This window comes from Anser cygnoides, chromosome 2, assembly GCF_040182565.1.
Source record: "Anser cygnoides isolate HZ-2024a breed goose chromosome 2, Taihu_goose_T2T_genome, whole genome shotgun sequence".
Lineage (NCBI taxonomy): Eukaryota > Metazoa > Chordata > Aves > Anseriformes > Anatidae > Anser > Anser cygnoides.
This window is the reverse complement of record NC_089874.1, coordinates 32,214,910-32,231,311: the sequence shown is the minus strand read 5'-3', so window position 1 is coordinate 32,231,311 and position 16,402 is coordinate 32,214,910. Positions and strand designations below refer to the sequence as shown.

Genomic DNA, 16,402 nt, shown 5'->3' with positions numbered 1-16,402 from the left:
AAAAGTGTGTTTTATGGAGCACAAGTGCATTAAGAAATTCACAGAACTTAATCAAGAAGTATTTTCAACGAGCTACTGGCTGTTGGCTCAATAATTAGAGTTACGGCACATTAATTTAAATGTATGCAGTGTATGCAGTGTTGGTTTTAGGTTAGTCTGTAGTTTAAACGGAAGTTTTTGAAACATTCTGTATGGGGGTGGGAGGAATGTGGGAGAGAATTTAAATACTCGATGAGGAAAAAAAAGATGTTTGTTTCTATTTCAGATAAGTGTCTCCTCTTTCGATTTATTTTATGGAGAAATCAAACTGAGTGCGCATGTGTACACATACACAGTACATATATGTACACACATGCAGAAGGCATGCATTTATGTATGTTTGTGTGTATATAGTTCCTGTTGACGGAGAAATAGTGTGGGGAGGTTATTTTCTATCTTGTAGCCAATAACTGCTGATGTTAATAACAGAACTGAATGCTTACAGTGTTAGTACTTTTTTTTGTATTTGCAGACTTTTAAAAATATAATTAGAGAGTACTTTGCAGACTGGAATTTCTTTTGGTTTCATGGTTGTCTTTAACCTGTATCTTGAATTCTTTAGAGTAAAATTATTCGTAAAAGATCTGTTCTCTATTCTTTAATGTTGAAACCTTTCCTGTTCTTTTTTTTTTTTTCCCTTCATGTTTTGCATGTGATAGACAAGTTCGAATCTTTAAGGCTGCTTAATATCTCTAAATTAAACTTAAGTTTCTGGAGGGTATCACTTATGCAGTGTTTTGAATAAAGGATTGGCTTACTCTTCTGCTTGCATGTCCATTTTAGTCTCTCAAGTCTGTCATTCCAGACATTTCTTTACTTCACGTTTGTGTCCTCTCGTCTTCCTTCTTTCTGTTTGTTCCTTTTTTTGTTTTTGTTTTTAAACTACTAGTCTATGCTGACTATGACCCATATGCTGTGGCAGGCGTGTGTAATGACCATGGCAAGACATACGCACTGTATGCTATCACAGTCCATCGGCGAAATCAAAACAGTGAAGAGACATGGAAGACGTATCGGCGTTACAGTGACTTCCATGACTTTCACATGAGGATCACTGAGCAGGTAATTTGTCTCACAGAAATCCTTTAAGGTTTCTTCGAAAGGTGTTTTTTCTGTGTGATGGTATGGCATAGGTATTGGCTTTCTCAAAGTGAGTTAAGATGCAGAGTTCCAGCACTATATTATTTTGCATTAAGGTATACTTTTAAATCATTAATGTAATAAATCATTTGTACCAAGCAGTTTACAGGTGCACCTGTTTAGTTCCTGATGCTGAGGCATTAGATTGCTTTAATAAAAGGATATGGTACTAAATAAACTTGTTTTCTTTCTTCCCTTTGCTCAGATTTACTGTGAAATGTTTGTATGGAAGTGCTATTGGCCTGGAACAGTGGCATAGTTCATCTGTTATATTTGTCACAGAGATTAAGAAATAAAAACTCAGTTTGGAAAATACATATTTAGGTTTTAAGCAAAATGTTACGGATTGGTGGGTTTCAGAAGGGACAGATGTTGGCATTTCAGTGTACTGGCAGACATTCTTTTATTTGATATACTTGTACACTCATGTTCTTAACTTATCCTTAAATGAAAGAAAAAAAAATGTGCAAGATGCTTGTAATTCACTGAAGTACAAAGTAAAACCTAAGATTTTTTCTCTTTCTTTTTTTTCAAAACTAAATTAAAATTAATAATAATCCCTGGCCTGGTGAAACAGGTATGGGTTACCTGATCTTATTTTTGTGCTTCATTGTAGCATCTCCGAAACTCCCAACCAATATTGCGCTGTTTTGAAAGTAAAATCGAAATTCTTACCGAGTTTGCAGACACAAGAATGTCACTAGTGTGGTGAACTTTCTTGTGTGCATGTCTGAGATACTTTTATTGACATCTTGTGGGTAAATGTTAAAATCTTTATATAAAATTTAATAGAAAGGACAGGGATTTTTTTTTTTTTGTGGGGTGGGGTGGGAAATAGGCACTCAATCCAAGATTAAATTGAAGTTGTCTCTGTTTATAGTATCTGTATGGGCTTTTTTTTTTATTATTTTTTGTAGTACTGAATTCACAGAATCATAGAATGACTTGAGTTAGAAGGGACCTTAAAGATCACCTAGTTCCAACCCACCTGCCGTGGGCAGAGACACCACCCCCTAGATCAGATTGCCCGGGTCCTTGTCCAACCTGGCCTTGAACACCTCCAGGGATGGGGCATCTGCAGTTTCTTTGGGCAACCTGTTTCAGTGCCTCACCACCCTCTAAGTGAAGAATTTCCTCCTAACATCTAATCTAAATCTCCCCTCTTTTAGTTTAAAACCATTCCCCCTTGTCCTATCGTTATCTGCCTGAGCAAAAAGTTGCTCTTCATCTTTTTTATAAGCCACCTTTAAGTACTGAAAAGCTCCAATGAAGACTCACCAGAGATCTTTTAGGAAGATGTACAAGTTATCTTGATGTATAGTCATAACCGTACCAACTTCCACCCAAATAATAACGATAAATCTTGAATCCAATGTTTTTGAGTGGGTGTGATGACATATGAATAACTTGTAGACTATTCTAGCATATGTCTGTATTTCAAAACTCAATATCACTTGGTATGTTTGGAAATTAAATTTTGCCCTTGACTGTCCTGAGAGTTTGCATGTACTTATTCTTGACAGCCTACCTTCATTTTGGCATCTCCAGGGAGCCTGAGTTCTAGTCTTGATGCAGAAATTATTTGCCAGGTATTATATGGTAGATGGGAACAGGTGATATGAAATAATGACCCCTATAATTTCTGAGGTTACATGGTCATTAGAACCTCCTTTGAACACAGAACGAAAATCTTTTTTTTTTTTTTTTTTTTTTTCTAGTTTGAAAATCTGGCAAATATACTGAAACTTCCTGGCAAAAAGACATTTAACAATATGGACAGAGAATTCTTGGAAAAGAGGAAAAAAGATTTAAATGCATATTTGCAGGTAAGCTGTTACGTCTTTTGGTTGGCATTTTTTTTTTTTCCTAAGGTAGATAATTTGCTAGCATTTTTTGTTGGTGGTGTGTTTTTTCTTTTTTTTTTAAAGCACGAAACAAAATGCTGTTTTAAGTTTCCCAGCTGAAACTAAATGCCAAATTTAATTTTGAATAAACAGAAATTTCATAGAAACATCATCAGTACTTCCTGATATTACTACAGGAGGGTTCAGGAGTTCAGTTTTGAGATAATGCTAGCTAAAATTCAGATAATTTTCTAACAGAATTCATCCAAATAAGTAATGGAGATAAATACTCAATAGTATACCATAAGAAGTTTAAGCTTATTATTATCTAGTCAGTTGGCCATCTCTGTGCTCTTTTGGTTTATTCTCAGCTGTTTCTGCCCTCATTCCCCTTGAGCTGGTGAGGTTACCATTGTGTTGTTTGTTTGTTTGTTTGTTTTTAGCACTACACCACTTAACTTTCTTTCATTCACTCATTTTTGTGGTTACCTTCTCTTGTGCCATTGCGTAAGGATTGGCACAGCACCCACTCTGCTCTGTAGCAGACCCACACAACTTCTCCATTCAGATAAGGCCTAGCTTTGACTTCACAGGGACTTCCAGTTGACTGACTTGATGGACATGTTAATAAATAATGAAAGCGTATTTTTCTGTGAGATGTAATAATTAACATAAAAGTTAAAATTATAGAAATTACCAGGCAGCAGATTGTTTCCATCTTTAGAGTAGTGTTGGAATAAAATTTAGAGAATGAATGAAAAAATACATTGCAAGATACGGTGTTTTTGGGCATGGTAAACTTTTGCTAAACTGCATGAACTTTTTCATAATTAATTAAAAAGTGCCCTTCAACAATTATTTTACTCAGCTCCTGTTAAATCCTGAAATGATGAAAGCTTCTCCAGCTCTAGCCCATTATGTGTATGACTTCCTGGAGAATAAAGCCTACAGCAAAGGGAAGGGAGATTTTGCACGGAAGGTAAGAATGTTTTGCACTATTAGGGAAACTTTAGTAGAGCATTTATTAGTGTGATGACTGCATTAAATGGAGATATTTAACCGATATTAAGCAGCTTTATAGCACTTTCAAAAAAGATTTCAAGTGAGTTGTTTTAATATTTGTGAATAACAAAGTATTTCAAGGGTACACAGAACCAAAAATGTACCATTTCTATAGCAGGTACATTTATTTGTATGACAAATCAAAATTTTGAATTGGGCACCACAAATTGCACTAAGAGTTTATAAAACATGTTTTTGTTGCAAATTACTTTGTCAGTGACATCTGTGATTTTTTTTTGTTAGTCTCATTCCTTCTAATATCCTTTTTCAAATCTTTGCTCTGTATTTGCTGTTGTTACCATGCTGTCCACTCTTCAGCTGAAAAGATGAAATGCATTTCCCTTCAGAAGCAGCTGCTGTGTGTTTAATTGTTGTAAACATTCAGAGCCATTGATCATATTCAGAGCTCTGAGCTGTGCATCCTTTTTGTTAAGCTACCAGAAATATTCAGAGAACTGTTGGCCAGTCTCTGCATTTTGCTGCATTTTGTAATGAACTTAAGCAACTGGAGTTGTTCCTTATATTATTGTTCTCTAGAACAATGTGATACTTCTCATAGTGTATTAATTTACTAGTGTCCTCACAGATTATACAATTCTGGTTAAACATCTTCCCCTTCAGATGGACACATTTGTAAACCCACTGCGTAACTCTATGAGAAATGTATCAAATGCAGTCAAGTCTCTCCCTGACAGCCTGGCAGAGGGAATGACTAAAATGTCAGACAACATGGGTAAAATGTCAGAGAGATTGGGACAAGACATAAAGCAATCATTTTTCAAGGTAAGAAAATATTTGGTAGTTAATGCGTACCAGTGAATTAATAGGAGACTAGCTATCAAGTCATTTAAACTCACGTTGTGTGCTATAATGAAAAGTTACATCAACAGACAGGAAAGCAATCTGTTTTATACCTATGCACTTCTAATAAGGTTCAGCAGTCATTATAACACAAATGTAGAGTTCTCTTTGGTATTATGTAACATATTTGAAGATGGAATTTGTGCAGGGACCCTTTAATTCAGGGCAGCCACTTGAGAAGAATATGGTTGGTAAAAATTGAATGCTCCTCCATTCTCATAAAACTAGGTTGTGGCATTTGCCTCTTTCAATAGCAAAAGAACATATGTATTGAAACTTAGAATAAGGAGAGAGCTTCTTTTCTGCTTATACCTTGCTGAATTCTGTTTTTAATCAAATTTTCTTTCTGCCTGTCCTGTCATCTACAGCTGTTATCTTTTCTTATCTGTTGTATTCCTAAAATACAACACCTTAAAGGTGTGGAGTAGTAGCAAGGCATGCTATCCAGAAGTCCCATAAAAGTAGTAATCTTACCCTCTTTTCCCTCACCCTATTACTTGTCTTGCTGTAAGGTCCTGTGGTCAGGAATCATTCCATTTCATAGTAACAAAACATTTATAGTAGATGTAGAACTGTAACCAAGATGAGTTAACCCTTAAACTATGAAAGGGAAGAACAAATCTGTGATGTATGGTTTTGTTGTGCTTTTTTTGTTTGTTTGTTTTTTTAAATGTTGCTTGTGAGAGAATGACCACCTCTGGACTTTCTCATTGCTGGTAGCTTCCCTGGTGTGTATGTCTGCAGTTATACTCACTGGGAATTCTTGTGATAAAAAGCAATTATCTAAAGAAACATCAGTCCAATATGGATTTATAGATGTTTTTCAGTTGAAGCGCTAGGCACTTGGGAAAATATGTGGACTGTCTGAATGGTATTGATAACTTCAGCAGCTACTGGAGAATACATGCAAGACTTGATTTGTTGGAAGACAAAAGGTCTGCTTTATGTTTATCCGCTTCACTATATAACTGACTTTTGGCCAGTTTGGTTTTCATTTTCATAATCATTTTGGTTAGAATGGCAATAAATCAGGTTTGTTTTCATACAGTATTTTCCTTCATAAACATTACATTTTTGATTTCATTGCAGGTGCCTCCTTTGATCCAGAAAACCTATTCAGACCCTGACCATTGCCGTGTTGCAGCACCAATTGATGACAATGTGAGTCTGACACTTGTCCCTTCAAAGATGAATCTTCTAAAACCAAATTAAAGATTTAGTTACTTTGTTAAGCAATGTATTTATCTTCTGACAAATAAACCACTTAAAAACTACTTATTTTTTAAAAAAGAAACTGATACGCTCCCTTTTAAAATTAACATTTTTTAGTACTAAAATAGCTTGCATCACAGTGCAGTAACTTAAAATTCATATGACACTGCTTTGGTGTTTTGTATTTTTTTATATGTTTGCATTTTTTTCTGTCGTCTTCCTATTTCTTTCTGTTCAGTGGTAGTACGATACCAGACTGTTATATTATATTACATTATTTCAGTTGTCTTTTTATAGAGTCTGGTTTCTGAGGTGACCTTTTAGGGAGCATTCATTTAATGGATCAGAAGTAGTGTTTGGTATGTTTTGAAGAGAGGGAAGAAAAAAAAAAAAACTTCATATATTCCTGAATAATAAACTTTCAGTATGTGGATACCTTGAATGTATGAGGTAATAATATTAGGAAACTTGATGGGGAAGTCTAAGCTCTTGATGTTATCATAACTATGGTATTTTGCTGTTGTTTTGATTGAAACATTGATCATATATGTGAAAACAATTGGAGAGGGGAAAAAAAACGAAACCTTCATCTTTAAGTAGGACAGAAAGGCCATAAGATTACCAGTGATTATATGCAATTTGCTATGGTCATAAGTCTGCACCTGTTCTGCCTTTCACATTTCATGTTTTTCAATCACATCAAAGCATTCCAGTTTGTCTTCCTGTGCGTAACTGCTATGATGGCTTGGTAGATGTATTTTTACTCAAATAACTTAGATTTGTTCTTCTGGGTTTTCTTTTTACCTCATTGTTTTTCATTAAATCAGACTATTTATCTGTAAATTTGTAATTACAAATGTGTATCTTCTAACACTCCTGAAGCTGCTATTTTTTGCATGGGAAAAATTAATATATTTCAAATATATGAGCAGCTTCTCCACAAATATTTCACTGATCTTCTGTAAAGTGAATAGAAGCTTCAATTCTTGATAGCTTCTAATTTAACATACCATGTGTTTCTGAAAGGCAGATTTCAAATGTTTTAAAACCCTTCAGTTCTGAACTGCTCTGAATTCTACACAGTCACTAAATCAGACAAAAATATGTCAATTTGAATAGAATTTTACATTTCTTATTTCTTAAGCTAGGGGAAACAATACTGTAAAAGTGAGGCATGGATCCATGACACCTTCAGCTGATTGATGAATCCGCTGCGTTCCATTTGTATATAAAAATGTTCTTGGTACTCTTAACTACAGTTCTAGCCTTAGAAACTCACTCTGAAGTGAGATGTACCTGTGTAGCCCACCAAGTAAAATAAAAATTCTCCGGTAGCAGTGAGGTCTTGCTACTTCTTCTGTGGTAGCATGAACAATGTAGTGCAAACATGAGTAAAATGCAGGTGAAGTTGCACCGCTTGCTGAAACCAGTCTTCCAGTTAGAGCATTTCAGATTTAAAATAAAACACCAAACCATGAAGGTTATATGTGGAATGTAAAAATCCTAATCCAAAACCACAGAAAAGGTATTGAGTCTTTATGTTTTTCTGAGGATTTAAGATAATTTTAACTTTTAATTTGCTATTCTATAAAGTTTTAATAATGAATATAAAGTTTAGGTAATGACTGAGTCAAAAATCACATTCATTGTATTTGAGATAAACAACTGTGGTCTTTTGTGCAGTACTGTGCAATACAGTAACTCCAAATGCTATGTTTTTATGTAATAGTTTAAGATATGCTATTAACATAAAGTTTAGATTGCTGTAGTTTGGCATATAAGCAGGCTTTGTTGTTAGCGGCTACTGTAGGATACAAAATAATAACAGGAAAAATTAATACTCTTACTAAAATTTAGTAAACTTCCTCAAACTTTAATATTTTAAAAATAATGTAGATGTTGACTGTCACTACAAATGTACACTATCCGTCTTTAAAAACAATTTCACTTAGTTACTGAATCCCCTATATTAGGATTTCAATATTTTTTTTTGTCCTGTGAAGTAGCTACTAAAAACTGTACCTTTCTTGAGCTGAAGTAAGTTTACTAATTGATCCTATTTTTACTCGGTCAGGTGGATGACAATATCCCGCTTAGAGTAATGCTCCTTCTGATGGATGAAGTCTTTGATTTAAAGGAAAGAAATCAGTGGTTAAGAAGAAATATAAAAAATCTGCTTCAACAGCTTATTAGAGCAACATATGGTGACACAATTAACAGGTACTGTTTTTCTTGTAGAGAGCTATTGTGTAAGTGAAGCTATGTAGAATGTGTCTAGAAATCCTTTTTGGTATTGCTCAGCTACTGTGTTTTATATCTTCTTGCCTTCCCCTTTAAAGAGGATTGGGAAAGGAAGTGCAAACATGCTGTAAAAAGGTGATACACACAATGTTGCTGAAAGACCAATTCTGGTCACTCTTACATGCCAGAGAACTTCCACAAAAGTTTTCACATATCCACAAGAGTTCATGGCTTTTGTGAATGGAACTTAATACTAATGGTATAAATTTTTTTCACCTGTGTTTTAACATTATGCTTTTTGCTGTTAATACTCTTCATTACTTTCTGCCATATTTCTGGTTTCATCTCTTTGGTGCTACAAATGATACACTAGCACTATCAAGTTGGGTGAACTGTATTTGTACTTAGTTGGTATGTTACCTTTTTCCTCTCACTTTAAAAGATGGAGGAGAGAAAGGTAAAACACTACTGTGGGATCCCACAATTACGTCTCTGTAATTCAGACATACCCCTTTCATTCATGTGCAAAGCAAATTAGTAGTGCTAAATAATTAATGTTTATTGTTAATCTACAGACTTAGAATTGTACTGCTTCCAAGTTTTTCCTTTCTAATCATTTATTTTTGAAAAGTAAGTCAAAATAAAGAACAAAGTCTTCTAGAAGCAATTTAATTGACATTAAGTTGTCGATTTGGTATGGGGCTGTGAATCAAAACTTGATTTCTCTCAGTGAGAAGTGCGCTTTCTATTACAATGAGGAAATTCCCAAAAGAGTACTTTGTACCATTCATGAGTATATTTGTAGTGTTTTTGTTATCACTATTTCAGATAAACAGTTCTCATGGTACCAGTAGTGGTGGTGCCTTGTAATAATATAGCACCGGATTGCTTTCAAATACTTCCTAGTGGGAAGATGATAATTATGTTGAGACCTGTGCTTCTAAAATCATGCTAATCTATTGAACAGCTCTGTGAACAATTTTTGCTGTTTTCAGATTGTGATATAACAAACTAGCTGAGTTTGTACACAGACGACAGCTTTCTTAATGCAGAGATATGTGCAGAACTATTTTCCTTCTGCATTTGGGACTATTCCAGATGTTTACAGCTTCTTCTGGTTCAGCAGTCGGGCCTTGTTTTAGCAGATCCTTAAAATTTAATGACATTCTGCCGCAAAGTTCTGTTTTTACTTTTTTTTTTTTTTGAAAATTAAATTCAAATTTTTTTTTAGGAAGTCAGTCCTGGGATTTCGATGATGCACAGATGTTTATAGCATTTCTGTAAACATGCCAAATCTGAATATTGAGCTGTGTGTATGTATCGAAGAAAGAAGGTCAAACTTTATGATCAGTCAATTTGTGTTCAAGATTACAAAGTAACTTCATATATAAGTAGGATAATTTGAAATTTTAAGTCAGTTCTTTGCTTACAGAAGCAGAATTTGAAGTATACTCCATGAAGAGGAGAACTCTGCAAGCAGAACATCTATATAACGCCGAAGGGAGATGTAACGTCAGTTTTCCAACCTGCTTAGTCATCATGCATTTGCTCAAATGGAAAAAGTCTTTAATTTTAGCAGTGTTCAAAGAGTGATCAGTGAGCTTAGATTTTTATCTTGAGAATTGGTGTTTGCCTTCCTGATATGCAGCTTTATAGAACCTATGTACGGAGTTGGAGAAAAGCTGAAGTTACACTTTGTTTGCACCAGAATGCTTTTCAAAATGCTATGCTTTTTTTTTTTCTCTATGTTGTAACAACAAAATGAGACTTTGTTGCTTTGATTTTAGGAAAATAGTTGATCATGTTGACTGGATGACATCTCCTGAACAAGTAGCAGATGCTGTAAAACGCTTCAGGTACATCTTTTATGACACATGTTAAATATAAAGTGCTTGTCAATTGGTATCTAATATCTGCGTATCACTTCCATTCATTTTGTGTGAGGAAATTATTACCGTATAGAAATACAGTTTGAGTAAGTCCTGCTTCTTAATTGTTTTAAGTGAGTGAAAGTATTTGTGACGTGGAGAAAAATGTTTTACAGTTTTCTCCTTTTCCTTAAAGTTCTTTGTTAACTGGCCCTGAAGAGCTGTGGTGTTGTTATATCTCTGAATTCAGGATGTGACTGAATGAAGTGTCTTGTTTTCCTTGATGAAGGCATGTGCATGCCCAGTCTTAAAAGGCAAGCAGTTGTTAATACTAAAAACCCTAGCTCTATGCTAATACATATTCCATACAAGATGGAACAATTGAACTGAAGTCTGAGTTTGAATTTGTCAAAGAACCTCGTGCAACAATCTGCATGTTACATCATTTTCTTTCTAGAAGTCTTCATGGCTTCTGCAAAATTTGTTGAGCAATAGCACCCCCCCCCCCCCTTGCCTTTTTCTTGGGGTGCGGGGTGGGGTGAAAGATGTACAGTAGGATAACCTATTAGCCAAAGGGTCATACTTTAGAGATACTCTGTTATTCTTTAATAAAGTTGAGTAAAAACACGTGTGTCTTACTCAGAAAAAGAATGCGTCATTCACTGAGGAAAAAATAGCTTTTCAGACAGAGGTATGTGTTTTGCATGGGGCATTATAGTATAATGAAATGACCTCATCTCAGATTTAGCGTGTTCATAGATTAACTTCTGTCAGAGATCTGTTGAAATAATTGATAGACCTAAGGCTACAGTCTGTCAGTGGCAATGGAGACTGACTGGTAAAAGCAAATTTTAGATATATGTTATGCAACAAGGTATGTGGTATTTGGATGTTCCTGCGCTAAAGTAGCGTGAAGTTAACCACGAATAGATTGAGTGCATCATACTTCCTGCTTTGGATTATTCCTTTTTCACCTTTCTTTTCCCTTCTCTGATATTTAAAGTGTGTTAGGTTCTCTATAATTACTTTCTTGTATTTATTTTATGAGATAGCTTGGAAGGGATTAAAAAGAGCCTTTCACTTGATTAAAATGTTAATGTATTTTGACAGATTTGCTTTTGTTACAGAGATGCTTTTTGGCCCAATGGCATTTTAGCAGAGACTGTTCCACGGAGAGACAAAGCTATTAGAATGAGAACAAGAGTGGCAGGGAAGACCAAATTACTGGAGGTAATGCCAGGTAAGTGGGTTTGTGTTTGAAGCTAAATAATCCTTACCATCTAGTGGTGCTGGAGCTAATGTTAGTGTTCTTGTTGATTTACTGAAACGTTGACTTATTAACTGTGTCCAAATGAAAGTGGTTTTAATTATTAATGCACTGAAAATCTTCACGTGTGGTACCTTTGCAACTGTAGTTCTTAGAACCAACCCTCTAGTTTCACTAGAGGATTTAAGCTTAGTACATTAAAAATATATATTCCAATGCAGCATGATTTCACCATAAAAAAGCATACTCATTTTTTGTATATTTTCCACATATACAGTGTGAAAGAGAAGTAATTTTCAGAGATCCTTTCTGCTGTAAGAGAACTGTTAGCTTAATCGTGTTATATATAACAGAGGTACTGTTACTTCAGATTTCAGGTGACATAATTTTTGAAAAATTTATACAAATTACTCAAAAAGACTTAATATTCAGTTTAAATTTGTTGTTATCAGGTAGAATTTAATTTAAACATGTAACTTTTATTTTTGTAGATGAGCTGAAGCACATCATAGGCGCTGAGACAACTCGAAAAGGCATTCTTCGGGTCTTTGAAATGTTCCAGCACACTCAACTGAATAAGAGAATGGTGTATGTCTTTCTGGAGAGATTCCTAGAAACCTTATTTCCACAAAATAAGTTCCATGAGCTCTTCAACAAACTGCATTCACGGTCAAAGCAGATGCAGAGGTACAAACAGAGACTACACACTACTCAAGCGCCTTCCTTGCAGAAAAGGTGACACTTCAAACCTATTAAGCTGGTGTATGTTTGTCCAGGACTAATTACTTGGGCAGATTCTCTGGGGCTTCAAACTCACATGCTGTTACTTCTGCACCAGTCTTTTAGTGTCACATATTAGATTATTAATGCATCTGTAAGACCAGTGGATCTTCTCATCTTCACTTGTAATTCAACCACTACCAGAAGGGTTCGTGTGTCTTAAATGATTTGGTGCGTCTTCATGCAACATTGAGAAGAATACTGGCCCATTATATAAGAATGCTGATTCCTTCCGTTCCTGAGTTGATGTTTGCCAGCAATGAAAAGTGCCAGACTGTTTGAGTGAAGCACAACAGCTATGGCGATACAGTGGAGGAAAAGAATGTTTTGGCACTGGGAGATAGTGCAATGTGTGAGAATCAGGTGGAATTGTTCTACCTTATGGCTGTTGAGACTCCGTAGGGCTTATTTAACATTCCTGTAAAGGCTGAGCTGACATGAAAAGCAGTCTCTGGAACAGCAGGTTCATAGGGGAGGGGAGATACAGTTACGCCCCCATCATAAAAGTATATTTATTAAAGAAAAGTTGGGGTAATGTGGTTTTTATGCCACATAAAGTTTACCTTTTATGTTTTGAAAAATAAACTAACATCTATCGGGGGGTTTAGTAAAGGCAGAGGTGCAGTAGAAATAAACCCTTTATTCTGATTATTCTGTAGCTCTAAGGGCCATACTCTGCTCTTACAGCACCTGGCATACATTTTGCATGTAACTTCAGTGGAGAAGGGGCATCATATTTATGTTCAATTGGTGTATTTGAACATATGTCAAGTTGATAGTTGTAGAAGGAAGGGGGTACATGTTTCAAAGAGGACAGACATATCATGTTAGAAGATGAGGAAATGGCACGAAGAAACAGTTCTCACGCAACTCCCCTCTTAAAATCTGAAACACTTCGGGTGTAAAAGACTGTCCTACCCAATTGAAGGATTCCTTACCTTTGGGTGTGCAAGCCTCATGGAAAAATGTTCGAATTAGTTGGTTCCTTACAGATAAAAGATTTCATTAGTCATATGCAAACATTTGGAAATTCCTGAATGCATCTCAGTGTATATATGAAAATAAAAAGGAGATAAAACTACAATATTTTTTTAAATATTTTTTTTATTTTTTTGCATAGTGTAAAATTTTAATAAAAATTTGACATCAAGGCCCCACATCCATCTGTTTAGTTTCATCGAATAATTTATGTCCAACTAAAAATAAAGTAACATGAGTAATCCTGTTTGGCCACAGCATATCTCAGTTTGTGTTTTCTTTTTCATAGTCCCCTGCTGTTTATGAGCACCACTATCCAGGTGAATAGAAAGATCCTGCAGAGTCCATATTTTTTCTGAACACTAAATACAGGGTAAGATACAGCTATTGATCAAGGATCCTTATAGCAATTCGTGTCGAAATGGGAACAAATGATCCTTTTATGCAAGGGGGGAACACAGACTTTTTACGAAAGTGTTCTAAGAGAAGATAGAAAGCTCTTAAAGGACTTAGTTAAATTGACTGAAGCCTCTATATAGATATTTTTTTCTTACGGACTCTATTCACACAATGTAGCCTTTTATCATACTACTTAATGGTGATCATATTGTACTGTTAACATTCTCATACAGTATGCATGGGCTCAAGTGCACTTGTTTTTTTTCTTTATTGCAGAACTAAATACTGTAAATTAAATCCCTTTCTTTTATAATTTCTAGGAAGACAAGTTGGCAAATATGTATGAATCCTTCCCCCTTCCTCTCTGCAGGTTTTGTAGAAACGTGATGATTAAGTGCTGTTGAGTTTAACAAAATTCTTGAGTTCCTGTGTGAAGTAATCAATATAGCCAGCTACTATTGTTTACATGTCTGTATTTTCCTCTGATGTCAGGGTATGCTCTGTTATACCTGATATCTGACTGATAAAGATCATTCAGCAATTGTTCTTGGTGATATAGTAAATATATCATTGATACTACCAAACCTAATTTATATCTTTTAAATCACTGAATTAGTTATGCAGTATGAAAATGGGAAGTTTAAATACTGTTTTGTCAAATCTGTGGAGCCTCTTTTCTATCTGCAGGTACCATGAAAAAAAATCAAGAGTGATCGTGTGCAAATTTGGGATTTTCTTAATTGTCTGGTACATTTCTGTACAAAAAAAAAAAATAAAATAATATCTCTAGGAATGTGAACTGAACATAATACAATGTGTTTGTTAGTCATTTTACTTAATGAATTTATTACGTATATATACTTATACACACATTTATATACATGTGTGTGCATATGTATATATGTACTAAAGTTTTGTCTTCTGTATTTAATTACAGAACTTGGCTTCCTAATTCAGTGGTGCCTGTTAGCTGGCAAGAATGATCAGAAATGAATATTTTTTGTTTAAAAGTTTGTATGTATCTTTATTTAAGTGGTTTTCCTGTTGACGATTTAAAATATCTGCCCTGTCAACCCATGCAGCCTGTTATCCTATAAAGTCTCCAAAACTGAATGTTAATATACAGCACTTAAGTTTCTGGATGTATCTTCTGGCCTTCGGGTGCTGTGACTGGCTGCCGAAAATTGTGCCATTGTCAACAAATGCACTTGTTTTAGCCTTAATTATTTTTAAGAGAAAATGAGCAATTCAATTTTTCATTTGGTTCATCCTCAAGCTTGTGCTGCTGGTGTTTGCTAGAACTAAACAGTAAATTTTAAGTGCTACCAGAATGTGTACCAAAATAAAAATATATGAATTCCACAATCTAAATTTTAATTTTGTGCAATATTTTCATTAAATGCATGTGTATTTGAATAACTGTAAAATAAATGAATTTTTAATGTTTTGAAGTCTAGGTTAAAAATGTCTTCTCAGCTAAACAATTTTGCATTCTGTTGTTGCGTTAGTTTATTTAAGGACTTGTTTTAAAAGTCTTATTTGTTATTCCTCTGTTAATTCCCTTGTTCTTAATGATCATTGCTCATATGAGCATAGCTCATACATTACAAGGGAAAAATCTGAAGAGCACATCTCATGAATATAGCTGTTATAAATTACTTGTGCATATCATTGTACAGTAAGTGTCAGCTGTGTGCCTGATTGTTCTATTAATGCTTTTTCCCTCCCTTCCCCATCCTGTCGTTTCCGTAACAAAGAATGAACATGAAACAGACTGCCAGGGTCACTTCTACTGGAAGGCTGAGGACTCTGAATTATTTTTTTTGGAGTTTGCATTTATGTTCTGTCCAAAGCTAAAAAAAAAAAAAAAATAAAAAATTACACTAATAAAGTATTAACAGGATTATTATGAGTCTCACTGTTTGTTTGAAAAATAACTTTCTCACTAGCAGGTATGAAAGTTTCTTAGGTCTGGGAGAAAAAATCACTGAAGATAAATATTGCTGCTAAGTGCTGCTTTAAAAAAAAAAAAGGTAATTTCCTGATTTTAAAATGCTTTATAAACTGGTTTTACTTTTAACAAGTGAATCACTACATTCATTCTCAATCAGCATTTTCAGTGTCCTGTATTCTAAAAGGATATATACAGAAACTGTAATTATATGGTGCATGCTTTTTTTTTTTTTTTTTTTTTAACTATTTGGCTTTTTTCCCCTGGGTTTATTTTTGCAGCAGCTGGATCTACCATGGGAGAGCACAATTGTTACCCTTGATATATTTATTCCAGCTGTTTCACATTCATCAAAAAGATGTCCTGAGCTGCAGAGATGTTAGTTCTTTGACCCTAGGGTAAAGTGTTTACTGTTTTCACTAACTTGCACAATGTTGCTACAGGATATAGACACATGTCAAGAATTTCATTAACTTTGCAAATTCATATTTATTGAGGCTGTTATCCTAGGATAATTTCATGACAGGAAATTCACTCCATTATAATTTTTTTATAAAATTCTTAAAAGTATCTGCCGTTTGTTAAATGAGGGTCATATGTGCCTGTGGCTTATTTAATTCTCCAATCTATCACATTATCTGGTTTATATTGTTTGTGGTGTTTAGTGTATGTGTGAGGATTGCTGAAGATTTTATAATGTTTGGTAATCAGCATCACTCTGATTTATTTAACTACAATTTTCATGTTTTTTCTCTTGGAA

General features: G+C 34.6%; 1 protein-coding gene across 7 annotated transcripts in view; it reads left to right on the top strand.

The window, feature by feature from the left end:
- SNX13 (sorting nexin 13) overlaps positions 1-15,594 on the top strand; it is a 68,557-nt gene extending 52,963 nt beyond the window's left edge. For 4 of the 7 annotated variants that reach the window (XM_066991791.1, XM_066991788.1, XM_066991792.1 and 1 more), the window contains 9 exons: positions 929-1,101; positions 2,898-3,005; positions 3,892-4,002; positions 4,707-4,868; positions 6,036-6,107; positions 8,233-8,378; positions 10,187-10,255; positions 11,395-11,507; positions 12,026-15,594. In XM_066991791.1, coding sequence (XP_066847892.1) covers positions 929-1,101; positions 2,898-3,005; positions 3,892-4,002; positions 4,707-4,868; positions 6,036-6,107; positions 8,233-8,378; positions 10,187-10,255; positions 11,395-11,507; positions 12,026-12,273 — 1,202 coding nt within the window. In that variant the 3' untranslated portion in view covers positions 12,274-15,594. Of the gene's footprint in view, positions 1-928; positions 1,102-2,897; positions 3,006-3,891; positions 4,003-4,706; positions 4,869-6,035; positions 6,108-8,232; positions 8,379-10,186; positions 10,256-11,377; positions 11,508-12,025 lie in introns of all 7 variants that reach the window. The other 3 variants (XR_010829152.1, XM_048068316.2, XM_066991789.1) reach the window with 3 other exon arrangements.
- Positions 15,595-16,402: the final 808 nt, after the last annotated feature.